This window comes from Penicillium cosmopolitanum, assembly GCF_028827165.1.
Source record: "Penicillium cosmopolitanum strain IBT 29677 chromosome Unknown utg000008l:1.0-4398992.0:1.0-4402845.0, whole genome shotgun sequence".
NCBI lineage: Eukaryota > Fungi > Ascomycota > Eurotiomycetes > Eurotiales > Aspergillaceae > Penicillium > Penicillium cosmopolitanum.
In genome coordinates, this window is record NW_026622678.1 from 718747 (window position 1) to 734150 (window position 15404).

The 15404-nt window shown below is 51.8% G+C and overlaps 4 protein-coding genes across 4 annotated transcripts; 1 reads left to right on the forward strand and 3 right to left on the reverse strand.

Annotated features, from left to right (window-relative positions):
* Positions 1-150: 150 nt before the first annotated feature.
* N7509_006822 (uncharacterized protein) lies at positions 151-2298 on the reverse strand (the record flags this gene model as incomplete). The annotated part of the gene is made up of 9 exons (XM_056631459.1): positions 151-332; positions 393-546; positions 596-1065; positions 1155-1206; positions 1272-1409; positions 1465-1558; positions 1615-1622; positions 1758-1810; positions 1887-2298. 9 exons carry the CDS (start codon positions 2296-2298, stop codon positions 151-153), a joined length of 1563 nt encoding a protein of 520 aa, XP_056487010.1.
* A 2280-nt stretch (positions 2299-4578) lies between these two features.
* On the reverse strand, positions 4579-7285 carry N7509_006823 (SLM1 family PH domain-containing protein; the record flags this gene model as incomplete). Its single annotated transcript, XM_056631460.1, has 4 exons — positions 4579-5737; positions 5795-6132; positions 6190-6677; positions 6760-7285. 4 exons carry the CDS (start codon positions 7283-7285, stop codon positions 4579-4581), a joined length of 2511 nt encoding a protein of 836 aa, XP_056487011.1.
* A 1983-nt stretch (positions 7286-9268) lies between these two features.
* Positions 9269-10083, reverse strand: N7509_006824 (Tim17/Tim22/Tim23/Pmp24 family protein; the record flags this gene model as incomplete). Its single annotated transcript, XM_056631461.1, has 4 exons — positions 9269-9363; positions 9445-9636; positions 9714-9833; positions 9900-10083. The coding sequence occupies 4 exons, from the start codon at positions 10081-10083 to the stop codon at positions 9269-9271; spliced, it is 591 nt and encodes a 196-aa protein (XP_056487012.1).
* A 578-nt stretch (positions 10084-10661) lies between these two features.
* On the forward strand, positions 10662-14870 carry N7509_006825 (ubiquitin-specific protease UBP2; the record flags this gene model as incomplete). Its single annotated transcript, XM_056631462.1, has 10 exons — positions 10662-11450; positions 11506-11710; positions 11763-11808; positions 11865-12259; positions 12321-12409; positions 12471-13008; positions 13066-13705; positions 13759-14179; positions 14238-14391; positions 14446-14870. 10 exons carry the CDS (start codon positions 10662-10664, stop codon positions 14868-14870), a joined length of 3702 nt encoding a protein of 1233 aa, XP_056487013.1.
* Between the last annotated feature and the right edge of the window lie 534 nt (positions 14871-15404).

Sequence of the window (15404 nt, forward strand, 5' to 3'; positions counted from 1 at the left end):
AGCAGAGACATCCATTCTTTAAAGCAGATCGGGATATTTTTGACGACGTGCAACGTGCAACAAAGATGGGAATAAGGGAATCATAGGAGAAGAAATAGAAAGCGGAGAAAATGAAACGAGAATCTGAAATGGGCGCCCCAGGATCACAGATTACATGATCTGGTCCTGAGTGATGCCCGTTGGCTCCATCATCTGGTCCTGGGGAACCTGGTGGTCCATTCCACCCATCATGTCCCCGGAGTCTCCCTGGCCCTCGGGCCCCGATCGGGCATTGCGCTTGGCAAAGGTGATTCCCAGGGGACGTTGACCATAGAGGTAGCCAGTGAAAGTATCTGCGGCACCGTTAGTCAATTGGTTCTTGTACACGACTAAAGGAAACACGGCATCCTTACCAATTGCCTTCTCGGCCATCTCGTCGCTCTGGAATCGAACAACGCCAGTTCCATTGGAGCGACCATCGGGAAGATACTGGATCTCAGCATGCTCCACCTGGGCAATGGTCTTGAAGAGCTCGGTCAAGTCACCGTTCTCAGTGACCCATGGAAGCTGTTGCGGGTTAGACGTGCCTATCGTCAGTTGAGTGGACTAAACTTACGTTGCTGACGTAGATATCCGAGTTCTTGTCACCACCACCGGTGACTCCATCGGTAAACTCGTTGCCGGGAGTGGCAGGCCCAGCCTGGAAGTTGCCGCCGCCGCCGCCGCCATAGGCGGGAGCACCATTGAAACCACCACGGAACCCACCGCCAAAGCCGCCGCGGCCAGCGAAACCACCACGACCACCAAAGGCAGGGGGACCGCCAAAGCCGCCGCGAGGGCCGCCAAATCCACCGCGTCCACCGAAGCCACCACGGCCGCCGCCAAAGCCTCCACGTGGGACACCCGCGAAACGATCGGGGCGAACCTCAAGAACACGGTTGTGCCAGTCCCGGCCATTGAACATGGCAATGGCGTTCTGTGCATCGCCTTCATTGTCGAAGTGCACAACACCGGATCCCTTAAAGCGACCATGATCGTAGTGAAGGTCGACGTGGAGATCGCGACCTGGGGCGACACCCTGTGCGACTGAAAGAAAGAGGTACAAGGTCAATTTACCCAGCGCTCGTTGAATAGTGACTCGGCGCAAGCCGAATCAGTTTTGTTTGTAGACTTACTAGCGTCACGGAAAAGGTCCTTCACTTCTTGCCAGGCAGTTTCGAAAGGAAGCTACAGGAATCAGTTAATAAGCCCTGTGTCAATTTTAGTATATGGGGGATATGGGAGTAACAAACGTTCGCCACATAGACGGAATGGCGGGGAACAGGGGGTCCGCCGAAGCCACCGCCGCCGAAACCACCTCGGCCACCACCACCTCCACCGAAGTCGTTACGGGGCGGACCACCGACGAATCGAGGCTCGGCCTCACGGTCCTTGGGGAAACGTTAACCAAAGACTCTCCTGCACAAAGTATAGCCCATAACGTACCTCGCGAACGTAAACGAGACGACCCATCAGGTTCTGGTTGCTGAGAGTGTTGACAGCATTTTGTGCTTGCTCCCTCGTAGCGTATTCCACAATCCTATGACGCATTAGCTTCTGGTTCCTAGCCGGTGGTAAGATTGAATGGTAACATACCCGCATCCCTACATAATTCGGACAGCCAGGCCCAGCCCGTCAACCCAACAGTCCACGCAAGGTAACCAAACGAGAAAGCAAAAAAACCACGAAAAGAATCAGGGAGTAGAAAGGAACCAGCCGCTCTACGTATTGGCGCCCACCTTCGACATTCCATTTGGAAGTAGTAACACATCGGCAAAGAGAACTTCTCCAGCTGTTGCGCGGAAAAATAAAACCAACGGTCAGCCATGCACATCCTTTCTTCAACCATGTGCCCGATCTTTGCTCACCCTGTCTCATAAAGTCTTTGAGATGATGCCATTTCACATCATAAGAAAGATTGCCGACATAGACACGGCGGTCTTGCTGGGACGAGTCGCGCACGGATTGCATCATATTGTCTTTGTTGTGAGAGCGATTTTCAAAAGGTTTCGGCGCGTAACCACTGCGTCCACCGTAAGGCGAGCCGGACGATCCAGCAGCACCAGAAGCACTCAAAGGCGATCGCGAACGGCGGTCGTTGCGACGATAGTCGTTACGATCACCTCGGTCACCACGGTCACCACGGTCACCACGGCTGCGAGAGCGGCTGCGCGGGGAGTACGAGCGACGGCTTCGTCTGGGACTGCGGGAAGAACGACGACGGGGTGAACGAGACCTCTCACGCTGCATGATGCGGTCAGAGTCGGGGTAATCAGACATTCTGGGGGTGATGCGCGAGATAACGCGACTTTGGAATTGAGAAAGAGAAGTCGGAGATATCGGGGGGAGGGGGGGGGGGGGGGAGAAGTGATCGATGGAAGATTGGAGGTGAGGTGGGAACGGGGTTGTCTCAGCAGGAAACGGCGGGTCGGGGCGATTGGAGAGATCCAGGTCAGGTGACCTGGGTCGCCAGCTGAGACAAACAAGCTCGAGGACCCCGGGGGAAACAGGGGGGGCGCAGCTTGCTGGGGGGGGGAAAGGAAATTGGCGCACACAGATGAATTATGTGTGTTTCATTGCAAAATCAAAAATTGACTCGCAAGATTTCCCATGATTTTGAGGTGACAAACACATACTCCCAAGCAAGCTGGGCAAGGCACATGTTGGAGGTGGCTCCTCCCCCGCACTGACCATCTTGCGATAGTCGAGACCAGGCGCGGCGCCGCCCCCGAAGTCGCATCGATCGCATGTTCCCATTTGCACCCCCGAGGAATAGAAGATCGGATCAAACAGAGAATGAGGGGCATTGAAAGGAGGGTGGTAGATGCCAGTAAAGGAAAGAAAGTAGGGGAAACATACCTGGTGTGGTCGATATACGTCGGCTAGACGTGAGGGTAAAACGGGTTAGCTAGAGAAAGAGTAGAATGTAGGAATATAGAAAAAAAGGGGGAGGGGATGGTGGAGAGGAAGAAGAGGAAGCGGGAAGCGGGGGGAAAAGGAAGAAAAAGGACTCAGGAGGTTCAACTGGGGGGGGAAGGGTGAAGATGATTGGGTGGAGGACTGGAGGGCTGGAATGCTGAGGAGGTACGGAGGGTACCAGGAGTACCAAGGAGAGAGAGGAGAGCACCGTGACTGTGACTGTGACTGTCCTGGTATAACAGGAGTATGTAATACGGGAGAGCAAGAAAGGCAAGGAAGGGGAGGGGGGGAAGGGAAAGGGAATGAAAATAGGAAACCCACCCATGGTGTATGTGAGATGCTCAAGCTGAAGATGCGTGGCGGTAGTGGGAGGAAGGAGGAGAAAGTTGGAGGAAAGAGGAGAGGAGAGAGGAGAGAGGAGTTCCGCGGGTTGAAGGTGTTTGCCTTTTCGGCCTATTCTGATTGATATTCAAGAGGTTGAGCTGTCGAATTCGCCCCCACCGCCCCCTTCTGCGGGGTTGTACTATACGTAGAGAACGGAGTAAGTATGTATTGAACTAGATTGAAATACTTGGGTGGGTGGATGGGAGAGGTAGATGGAGATGGTTGCGTGGATCGACCTCTGCGTAGGAATTAGTTATAGGAGCCAGAAGGAACTATAAGAAACAACTATATCAGACCAGATGACCAAGGGAGAGCACCTATCAATGTACATATAGCCCCAAGTACTACATAGATCGAACCGTCCTTTTAGTTACCTCCCATCCCATCCATACCTGGGTCATAAATCCTCTTTGTCGCTTTGTCTACTCGAAATTACCATACTAGTACTCGCCCACTTTGCGATCAAAGGATTCTGCGGTGTCACAACGTTCTGCACATCTGACTGGTTGCCCGTATCCAATTTCTGCTTGCACCAAAATGCCACGGCCAAGCTGGGCTGACCATAGGTACCTCCTTCAACGCCCCGATAAGCTCCGCTTGGGATATTTGTGACACCGGTCTAGATGGTGCCATGGTGGATCTAGACCGACAGACACCACGACGGGATCCGCATGCCCCACGGCTCCCGGAACGATCTGATCCCACCATGTGGCATGTGGATAACCTAAAGAATCAATCAATACCTTACGTATGTGCTTATCTTGAAGTGATATTGAGAATAAATCCTGGCTGGACCGAACTCGTATTCATTGCTCACTCCACGGAGTACATAGAAATCTTCGCTTGAAACCAAAAACTAAACAACAAAATCAAAATACCAGAAATAATAACAAAAATTGGTGGTAGTCAAGAAACGAGGGCGCGGATGCTCAACACCCGGGGAATCAAAATTCAAGTCAAAGACCCAGTTGCGCCTCAAACCCAGGACAAAAAGACCCAAACGCCTCAAATTGATCTAGGTCGTATTGTAGAGGAGGGTGGGAGAGTGGTAGCTGTACAGCGGATGTGGTCGTGGTCACAGTGGGGGGGAAGAGAGATGGGGGGAGGGGGGGTCACTCCGTAGTGACGAGGACAATGTTGGAAGCAAAAAGCAACCTTTGGAAAGAACAAGAAAAAAGAAAATAGTGATAGTGAAAAATAAGAAGAAAAATGGGAGGGGTAAATGAGAGAAAATATTGGCGACGAGGTCAACAAAGATCATGCAGCCACATTGGTTGGTGGGAAGCGACCAGGAATCTTCATGTCAATGGCCAGCACGCTATCCTGCTTCGGGCGCGACAAATCAGGCCCGGTCTTCGCGGTGCCTCCAGCGCCGTTCCCAAAACCCCTGTCAGCATACCCATCCTCGAAACCGCCGAAGGGGGCCGAGTCAACGGCCATAATGCCGGCGGTCTTCGATTCGTGCGTATCATCGACTGAAGTCGCGAGGGTGTTATTTGTGTAGTCTGTGCCATTGGTGTTTGTAGGCGCCGTGGAGACACTCTCGCGACGAGCCACCTGTGCAGGAGCTGAGTGGTCACGGCGGTCTGGCGCTTCAACTACGCCAGACATGGCGACAACGGAGTTATGGTCTCCATCCGACCGAATCTCTCGATTATCTGCGTTGGCCGCCTCCGACAGCTGACTCTTCTTCTGTTGACCAACAATAGCAGTAGGTCCAATCCAATCACCGTAGTAGCTGTCGTGACGACTCATGCGAGACCGAGATGCGGGGCTTTCGTTTGTCCCCCGCTGAGACACATTGTCGGCATCGCGACCTGTATAGTATCGCGAAGGGCCCGCGGTAGTACCGTCCGGAATGGCTCCTGCTGCGGCGATCATCTCACGCCCGGTCGAGCTATCACCGCTCGATGGGGAAAGAGGCGCCTGGAGGTGCCGATCAATCTGAACGTCACTGGGGAATGCCCCACCGGGCTGGCGGGTGGCGGACATGGGCCGCTCCTGACCGTTGGCCAGAACCACCGACTCCGCTGAATACGGAGTGCGGTCGGCTTCATCATCCTCCATTACCTCGCTGTTAGTAGACATTCCACTGACGCTACGCACATGTCGTTGACGGGTCGAGGCCTTGCGAACAAAGGCATTGCGTGCTTCGCCGGTCTTGTTGCTCAGGCTCTCGATATCTTCAAACCAGGACATCATAGTCTCGTGGGATTCAGCGCGGAATACCCACGAGTGACCACGATGCATAGCACCAGTTTGACGACCCTTGAGCATAAATTTGTGGGAGCTGGAGTCCTCCTGGGAGTGTGATCCCAGCTTCTGCTCGGGCAGATATAGTGACATGACTGGGGTTTGCCACGCAACACGGTCCGCGGACTTGAACTCGTGAAGATGAGTCGGCGATAAAACATACCTGGATGCCAATTAGTTATTGAATTGTCGTGACTTTTGCAGTGTTGGGGGATCTTACCAGCCCGGGGTATAGCTCTTGAGATACTTGCTCTTGCGCTCCAGCATGCCGGCTCGCACCTCGGCCGCAGCCGGGTGATCCTTACCAGAGTAAGTGATACTCTCCACGTTTCGTAGCGGGATTCGCGGGTCGACTAGCTCATCGGTGTTGGCGACAAATGTGTTCCACTCGTGATCCTGGGGCATCGAAATCGGGCCGGCCCGCAGTTTATCCACCGTATCATACGCCTCGTCAGCCTCGCGCTTGAGAATACTGGCGTACGCGTTGTAGGCCTTTTGAATCTCGCTAACAACAATTGACTCGAGTTCACGCCCGGAGCTTTCTAGGTTCAGGAATGCCTATGGACACGGTTAGCTCGGCTAGCGATATATTGGGATGCATAGAAGACCACGAACTCGGTGAAGGTAGTTTTCTTCCTCAATCTGCCTCTCTACTTGTTTTTCGACATTGAGGCGCATGAGGAATGGGTCGCCTTTGCCGGAGGTAGCAGAGGGATCGGTGTCTACCAGTCCTAGAGATTCGTGCAGATGGCGCACGGCCTTGCGCGTGCCATCAATCTCCTTCTCGACCGTGTTCTTGAAATCTCCCGAAAGACTCTTGATCTCCTTGGTCTTTTTCTGGAGGTCGCTTCGGAGGCCCGTCAGTTGACTAATGACTTCGATTTCGACCTCGACGGCCTTATTGGCCTCGGTGTATCCCTGCCGGTGGAAATTTTGCAGAACATCAGTGGCGTCGGCGAGACCACCAGACTGTAAAAATGACGGGGGAAGCGACTGGTTGTTCATGACATGAGAGGCGGATAGGAATAACTTGGAGCGAGTTTCGTAAGATTTCTGTACTTCCTTGAAGAAGACGATCAGGTCCTTGAGGATCTTTCGCCAAGCTGCGCGATCCTAAAAGTTAGCGCCGATCATATAGTGTAGACGGGCACCGTTCCATCCGAGAAGCCATTCAAAGGATCATACCTTGAAAGCGGTTCGCAAGCACCTCGGTCGGGTTTCCCGTAGTCGGGATAGGGACCAAGAAGGCGCTATTAACATCTTCTGAGCCATCGGCATTGTATTTCTCGCGGTCGCCCAAGCCGAGGCTTTTGACGCTGCCCGCGCGCAATGATCGGCGACTTCCGTTGCGTCGCAAACTCCCCTTCTTGCTCAAGGAAGCTTTCTTGCGCAGAGTTCCCGATCGGGACGGGGTCGGCGATCGAGCGTGGGACATTTGCGACGCCGAGCGCTGTAAGGTGGAGGCGGGGCCGTCAAGCACGACCGAGCTGCGGTGACTGGCCGCGTCGAACTCCTCCCTAAAACGGGGGTTATGCGGTATCGTCTGGTCGAGAGGGCCGTAATGAAAGGCCGAACCGGTACCGGCATAGGAACTGGGTCGGGAGGAAGAACGAAGGTTGCCATAGCCGCGACTCAAAATGCCGGGGTCGCTGGGTTGCGGGATCGAGTATGCGTCCTGCACGGGCGTCTGTGGCCGCGCGGCCATCGCCATGGTGATAGAAGCGGAAGCGGAGAGAGGTTAAAGGTTAAGGAACGTGGTTGTGTGGAGATGATAGGAGAGAAATGGCGAGAGAGGAGAAGGGTTTCCAAGTTCACCAAAAAAGGAAAAAGAAAAAAAAAGAGAAAGAGAAAGAAAATCAAGTCGATCGGGCGTCAGGATAAGGAGTAGTACTAGAACGGCCTAGGATGGGATGGCGCGGTTTTTGGTTACCAGGCGAACGGAGGGTCGGTCTGGCCGGATTTGCGGGGGTTAAATTCGGTGTCGAACAGGGTTGAAGAAGCAAATGATGATCAATTCGCAATACTCCACACTGTAGACTATCGATAAACCGCGTGAAATTGGAAGAGGGGGGGTGGGATAAGATGAAGAGAATACTAAATCTTATCCTACAGGAACTTGAACTCCTTTGGCCTTGGACTTGGCCTAGGAGGGGGGCCCTGCAGATATGTAATAATAATAATGAAAATGATGGATGACGTCTACGAGGGGAAGGGGGGGGGGCAAAAGATTGGGATCTGGGGGGTAAGAGAGAAAGAGAGAAAGAGAGAGTGATGACGCCTAAAACCCGTTGTACCCTCACCACACTTCACACTCACCCCGGGAGTGCCGGCTCGAATGAGGGGGAAGATGAAGTTAAATCTTTGGTGATTCTGAATGTGGTTGACGTACTGCACTCTCCCCGGAATTGAGCGCCGGCGAGATGTGATCTTGGTTGAGGTTGACTAGATTCTCATACGATCCCTTTTTGGACGTCTCCTTTTTCCTCCGAATCCCCTCTCCTTTTTCAAGCCCCTTTTGTAGACCCGACTATCTGGCTGCCTGCTCCAGGGCGTGGCTGACGACAGTGGCTCCGCCCCCCCATCCAAAACCTACTTACATATTTAGTTCCCTAAATGAGTTCGGCCCTGGCACTAGCACTCGGGAAATGAGCATGATCCACGCGATCTGTGGCTCAGCAAAAGAAAAAAGGCACCCCTGATCGCTGATGAAGAGATGACGTCGGGATCGGATCGATATGTATCGAAACTCATGCAAATCTGTACGGAAGATTATCCTGCCCCTCTTTTTACCCCCCCTTACAGGGCACAGAACGTGGATACCCGTCCCCCGAGGCTTCCGAAGAAGCATGGAAACCTTGGAAGAACGTCTGAGGATGCTCTAATGCCGTGGGGTTTGCCCGCTTTGAGCCATCCTAGAGGCTCGTGGGATATGGAACTGCTCTCCGATAAAGCTCGGCCAGTGTCGGTCCCTTCCTCATCGTGGACCAGTTCCATGGCGACCATTTTTGGATTTCGAGTCGAAATGTGATATCGGTGGAAAGGAGATCCTCATTCGGGGACCCGTGATGTTGTTGAGTTGCATTTCAGTGGCCGGAATCAGCCAAGTTTTAGCCATCCTGGTCCTTGGCAATGACATGATCGAACGACCGAGGTATCCCCAGCTGGTATTGATTGTGGCGGCAAAGACGTAGTACAGTGCCGATTTCTCCGTAGGGCTGAATCATCGTGGGACCAGCAGCACGAGTGTACATACTGTAGTGTGATCATTGGGACTGATGAGTTGTAGAAGTGATGTTGGATATAGCCACCCCGTCATTGGCCGCCGGGAAAGAACCCCTCCGCACTCCACCGGTGCCAACTGCCACTCTACAGTAGATCAGTCTAAAGAAGACCAGCTCATCCAATTGATCGATGCGCATCCAATCAAGCCAACTGCCCGTTGCAGATTTATATCCTCCTCATCTCCACGCTATAGAATGGTCCTGAATCGATCATTTTACGCCGGAACTCGCTGCCGCGCCAGTCTCTCAATCTACGTTACAATAACTGAATATCAATTCAAACAGAAGAAAACTTGATCGGATTGGACGTGTCCGGCATGCTAGAGAACATGATGAAGAGGGGGATAATTTACACAACGCAATTCGGAAAGACAGTGACAAAATCACGACATCAAGGGGAAAGGGGGAATATTTTATGATGCAGGAACCGGGGATGTGGGAACCTCGATGCCATACGCCTCCTTGATCCGCTCCCGGCGGCGCTCCTCGTAGTTAGGGCCGGTAATGCCTAGAAAGCCATGATGTTAGCCGATTCGTTCAGTCTGGGGTAGGCCTGAGAACGCCTGCATAGATGGGGAAATTGACGTACCACGTCCCTCGCCGAGTTCCGCGAAAGTCTGCTCCGCGGGGGTCTGGTAAGCCTTGCGCAGCTTCTGGCGGCGCTCGAATTCATCCTCCTCCTTGTTCTTCGAGTATCCGAAAAATCCCTCGGTGTAATCGAAGGCGGCCATGGCAGTGGCAGTGGCAGCACCGTAGCCGAGAACGGCGGGGAAAGTGCGGGCTGAGAAAGACCGAAGTTAGCATAATCATTCGCGTTGAAAGACAGCTCGATTTCTCGAATCATGAAATAAAACTCACCTCGCAGGCCCAGCAGAGCACCAGCAGAGAAGCCAGCCACCGCGGTGTTCCAAGGGTCATCCTTCTCGCGCAAATTGGCCGAGGCGGCCCTCACGAAGGCGTATGTGCCACCCATTCCACCTAGAAACATTGGAGAATCAGTACGGAGGTCGAAAACAGCCATTTATTGTTCGATATATCTCATACCGAGCATGGTAATGGTGCCTCCAAATCGAGTAACCACGGCGAGAGGGCTCATGTTCTGCTTGTGGATGGTGACCTGGGCAGCGGCTCCAATAAAGCCAATACCACCAGTGATGGTCAATGCCCTGATTGCGGTCGAGATCGCATCCTTCGGGTGATAGCTATCATCCTCAGCGTGGTGCGCCATGGTGTCGGTTGGGGTGGGAGGGATGGGCTGCGGGAGAGACGGGATCGTAAAATGGCGCTCGAAGTTCCCAAGTTGAGTGGCAGGTTTGCGGCGCTGACCGCCTACTCCACCGCCATCGAAGCTTGGGGCGTTCACAACACACTCAGCAACATCAAAGAACCAGGAACACGTTTGACTATTATATCTCTGACAATCTGTCTTCTGGAATCTACACTGGAGAGATCCAAGTTCTCTAAGTACCACTTCACACTGTCCCCAGGCTCCCATTGCAGCTTCTGCCGAGCATCCTCGACAGCTTGGCGCCCACTGATGCCCAGTGCGGTGGGCTCCCCGCTGTCTCTCCACCAGCAAGTTCCCATTCCATCACTGGTGCGCGCCGTGGATGCGCAGCTTCTTTGAAGATTCTTATGGGGCATTTGATTTTCAGAGTCCACGGTCTTGCATAAATCTGAGCAAAAGACGTTTGCATCGGCTTACGCCGGGATCATACAACTGCCTACATCATGACATACCCACAGAGGGCAGGTAAGTAGGAAGCATAATCTGACACCCAATACAATGATGGATAAATATTACAAATGCTAACATGTCGATTTTACCTCCATACAGGTAAACTGGCCCCCCGGCTCGCTGAGGACATCCAGTTATACGATCCAGAGCACCCTCCCAACACCGGTCTCAACTTACTCTCAGAGACTCCTCCCGTCTATTCCGACAAAACAGACAAACGCTACGAATTTATCTCGCCTGATGCATGCAAGCATAACTATGTGACCAAATCGAACCAAACTTTCCTGGCGCAGACGGACCAGCAACGCCGACCCGGGACGTCCTCCAAGGTCTCCGCCATGTGCTCCAAATGTCGCTGTCATTTGCAGCTGGTCGTCAACCACAACAATACAGGAAGCTCATTCACACGATCTCAGAAAGGAGACCATATCCATCACTTGGTCTATAAATCTGGGAGACAGAGAGGTAGCACGTCGGTGGAGGAGATGACCACCAGCGGGCAAGTGGCCGAAACATACCACTTTCAATGCTCCCACCTCTCGTGCTCCGCTATGGTGTCACTCCGAATAATGTCACCATTATTGAACACAAATTTTGTTCAAACGCTGACAGATGTCGATGCGGTTCGCAAACGAGCAGACGAGGCGATCGCAGCGAACCCGGATCGCCTAGAAGGAATGACTGGTCCTTTGCCAATAACCGTGTTAGATAATCTTCGCATCTATCTCAACAACTCCCTGCATAACAAAGAGCTTAACAAGGACATATCTGCTATTAACAAGCGGTTCATTCTTGCGTTTGGCCTAAAGGGCGCCCCCTGCAGGGAAGTGTTGGAGTTTTTGGGCTTTACCTATCTCGTATGGTTTTGTCTTGTGGTCCCAAAAAATGCTCATATACTAAGATCGTATCTAGGAAAATGGCGCATGGCAGCCTCCAAAGCCGGAGCCGGGATTGACGAAGCCTTACCAAGACGCCCTCTCCATCTTCCTTGACGACGCTATCCATGAACTGCAAGCCCTGATACATAATAGACCGAACTCGGAGAAACGAGCTGTGCAAATTCAACTTCCCCCGACATCCTCAAACGACATCCTCCATGCTTTAGAGGCAGCAGACTGTTTGTATACTCTTTGAGAAGTCGAGAAGCCAAGAGCTGACTGATAAACTAGACCCGAAATCTCTACATGCAAGCACTTTCGATATGCCACCTGCCCCGTTCGTTATCCCCATAGAATCATACATGCGAGCAAAACTGACAAGTTCTTTTAAAGGTTTTACGAAGACCTCGGGGCTGTCGAAGATATGGATGCTTCGTTGATCGTGGAAGCCTACAATCGTCAGATCTCTGTGGATCCATCCCGATCATCACTGTATTTGGGATCGCTCAAGGCTATTGGCACTTTACGGCGTGGCCAGGACTGGGAGATCATCGACCATGCAGCCCAGGTGGCCTATGCGGAAGGCAAATACACAAACGACGACGTAATCGAAGCATACAAATATTTTGGGCTCTGGCATGATGATCCAAACATCACGGAAGACACTATCATAGGAAAGTTCTACGCCTTTCTGAGCTCGACTTCTCATGAAACCGAAGCACGACAGCAGCTGTGGCGGATCGGGAATAGCAGAGGCAGCGAACGCATCAAAGCTGCTTCGGAGGATCGTAAGTCTCATGGGTTCTAATGGTTATCGGTTATCACAAGATTAATGACCATAATGCGCAGGCGTGTCCACTGTCGAGCAAGCCCAGGTTTTCCTTGGAGTTGATGACAAAACCCCCGATGATTTCATCATCACAATGTACACGGCGAAGGTATGAAACTCTAACATTGGACTATATTGCGAGGAAACTAACAGTAGTTTGTTTTCTGCAGGTCAATGACAACCCGTCATGTAAGGATACGGCCGATCGGGCTGTCAAGCTCATTGCGGAATCTCGCAAATCAATCGGGTTGAACCATTTTCTTAATACCGGCGAAACAGTGTCAGGTGAAATGGGCATTGGAGATGCGTACCGTTTACTCCAAATTCCAGACAGAACCGCAGATGAAGAGGCAGTCATGGCGGCTTATACAATTTGCATCGATGATAGTCCCGACCAGGCCGAACTCTACAATCGTGCATTGAGTGTAATCGCCAAAGAGATGGATAGCCAATTACTCAAAGGCATGGCTGGTATCTCCTCTGATGTCAGTCAGAACCTGGCAGAATGGCCCGTTGGCTTACAGAATATCGGCAACACCTGCTACCTCAACAGCCTCCTCCAGTTTTATTTCTCTGTTCGCCCCTTCCGAGACATGGTCCTTGATATTGAAAGGCACCAAATGGATCTGAACGACATCCCAGGGCTGGCAAACAAGAAGGTTGGCTCGCGCAAGGTGACTGGAAAAGAAGTCCAACGATCGCTCACATGTAGGTTCATCATGGCAATTTCTAGCAGTCTCGACATAAAGCTAATCAAAGTCATAGTTCTCGGAGAACTTCGAACATTGTTTCAGAATATGATCACCTCATCACAGTCTTGCGTAGCTCCTACTCGAGAACTTGCTAGGTTGACACTTATCAGCCCTGGAAACGAGGAAGCAATTCGTCGAAGGTCGACAATATCCAAACCCCAGGCATTGGGGGAAATTGGTGGGGCACCTATTTTAGGGCCCCTTGGGCCTCCTCAGCCCATTGTCGAGATGAAAAGCGAGCATCTCGTGAGCTCAGGTGCTGACCAGCAAATGCCTACCAAGGGTGGAAGTGATGCGGACAGTGAAGCGACGTTGGTATCCGAGAGCAATAACCCTGCACCACCTGCGCATTCTGCCGTCGAAGAGAATGAGCAAACCAATTCTGAAAATGCACTTTCTGAAGCTGAAGGTTATGTGAAGATCGAGGCGGGTGACCCTGCTTCGTCTACGCCTGAACATCCCAGCCGACCACCACCCGTTCCCCCAAGGCCTGTGGTCGAAGTCGATCGTCAGAAACAATTGCTGGAAGAGGTAGAAATCGGTGCGCAGCAGGATGTCACGGAAGTGATCAACAATGTTCTCTTCCAAAGCCAGTGCGCCATCAGACCGCTAAGTGTGGCCAGTGACGGGGAGCAGGTGGACCAAATTAAAGAGTGAGTTTCTCCAATCACCGCATCCCGCAAGTTTTAATACCAATAAATTTCAGTTTGTTCTACGGCGAAAGTCGATCCTACATTTCTACCCAAGCTGGTACCCGATCCAAAGAGGAAAGATGGTGCGATATCAAGGTTGATGTGGCGCATGGTTCACGGGATATCTACTCTGCCCTCGATGGCGCTTTTGATGCCCAGAAGATCAGCGTTGAGAACTCCGTAGCCGAACAATTTGGCTCGATCACCCGGCTTCCTCCCATTCTTCAAATCCAAGTTCAACGCGTCCAGTTCGATCCAGTCAAAAAGAGCTCTTTCAAATCGACAAATCATCTTGGGCTTCTGGAAACCATTTACATGGATCGATACATGGATACCCAGAAGCCAGAGATTGTGAACAAACGCCGTCAAGGCTGGGAACTTAAGAAAGCTCTCAAGACGTGTGAGGAACGCAAGCTAGAGCTTATGAGGAAACAGGTATAGCCCCATAAATCACTAGTATATGCCGGTCATGGACAAGCTAACCTATGACCAGGAGACTGATGGCCAAGATTTGGCGCAGCTGCTTCGAGGCACTAGAGATGTGCTTCGAGATCTGCCGTGGGAGGAAGAAGGAAATGTTGACGCCAATGAGTCACTTAGCAATGAGGTTGACCAGCTCGCGGAGGCCGCGGAGGCCGAGCTTCAAAGTGAGCATAGCTGTTGACACCCCCTTTTATTCTCACATGCTAATCTTTCCTCAGGCCTCGACACGGAGATTGAGACCATACAGACCCAAATCTCGAATCAATTTGCCGAATACAGATACCTACCTTACCGGTTATACGCAGTGTTTGTGCACCGTGGGTCTGTTTCTTTCGGACATTACTGGATCTATATCTACGGTTTCAACCGTGACATCTGGCGCAAGTATAACGACGAGTACGTGACCGAGGTCCAGAACCTGGATGAGATATTCAAGAACAACGACCCTGCAAACCCGCCCACCCCGTACTTCCTTGTCTATATAAACGACAAAATGAGAGATCGTTTGGTCGATCCAGTTTGCCGTGACCTCGCTGAGCCGATGCCCGACGTGCAGAATAGTGACTCCAATCTCGCGGGCGCTGTTCAACCCACGGAAGCCCCTCCTCAAGACGACGTGCCTATGGACCAGTCGACTGATTAGGAATCGTCGACGCGCTTCATCGATATGACTGGATACGTTGTCAGTGACTATTATGATCATCAGGGCCGCCGTCGACGCGATGTGGATCAATATTGGTAGATACAACACCCCCAAGGTCTATCCAATGGGGACGGGCCCGAGTACATTTTGGAGTGCTCGAGTCACTTTCAAGTTTTAAAGCATGCGGAAGATGATTGCATAACTACCATACCTCTATTTCTTTATGACCGAACGACGTCCAATCTTTATGTCAAGCATTAAAGTCAAGAACACATGTATGCCTGTGTACATAACGAAAGATACTATGAACGAAGAACTTTTAGATTATGCTAGTTTCTCAGATTTTGTAAACACCAGCAGGCCAAAAAGCAAACGACTCGAGCTTTGATCAGTTTCCTCGCCATCGAACACGGTGCGCGAGCCGCTGTCTCTAATCATGATCAAGTAACTATTCAATAGTCGAGCGCCAAAGAAAGAGTAGCATTAAGATTTTAGAGAATGAATTGTTAAAATTTTTCAATTGAAGCAATGTCT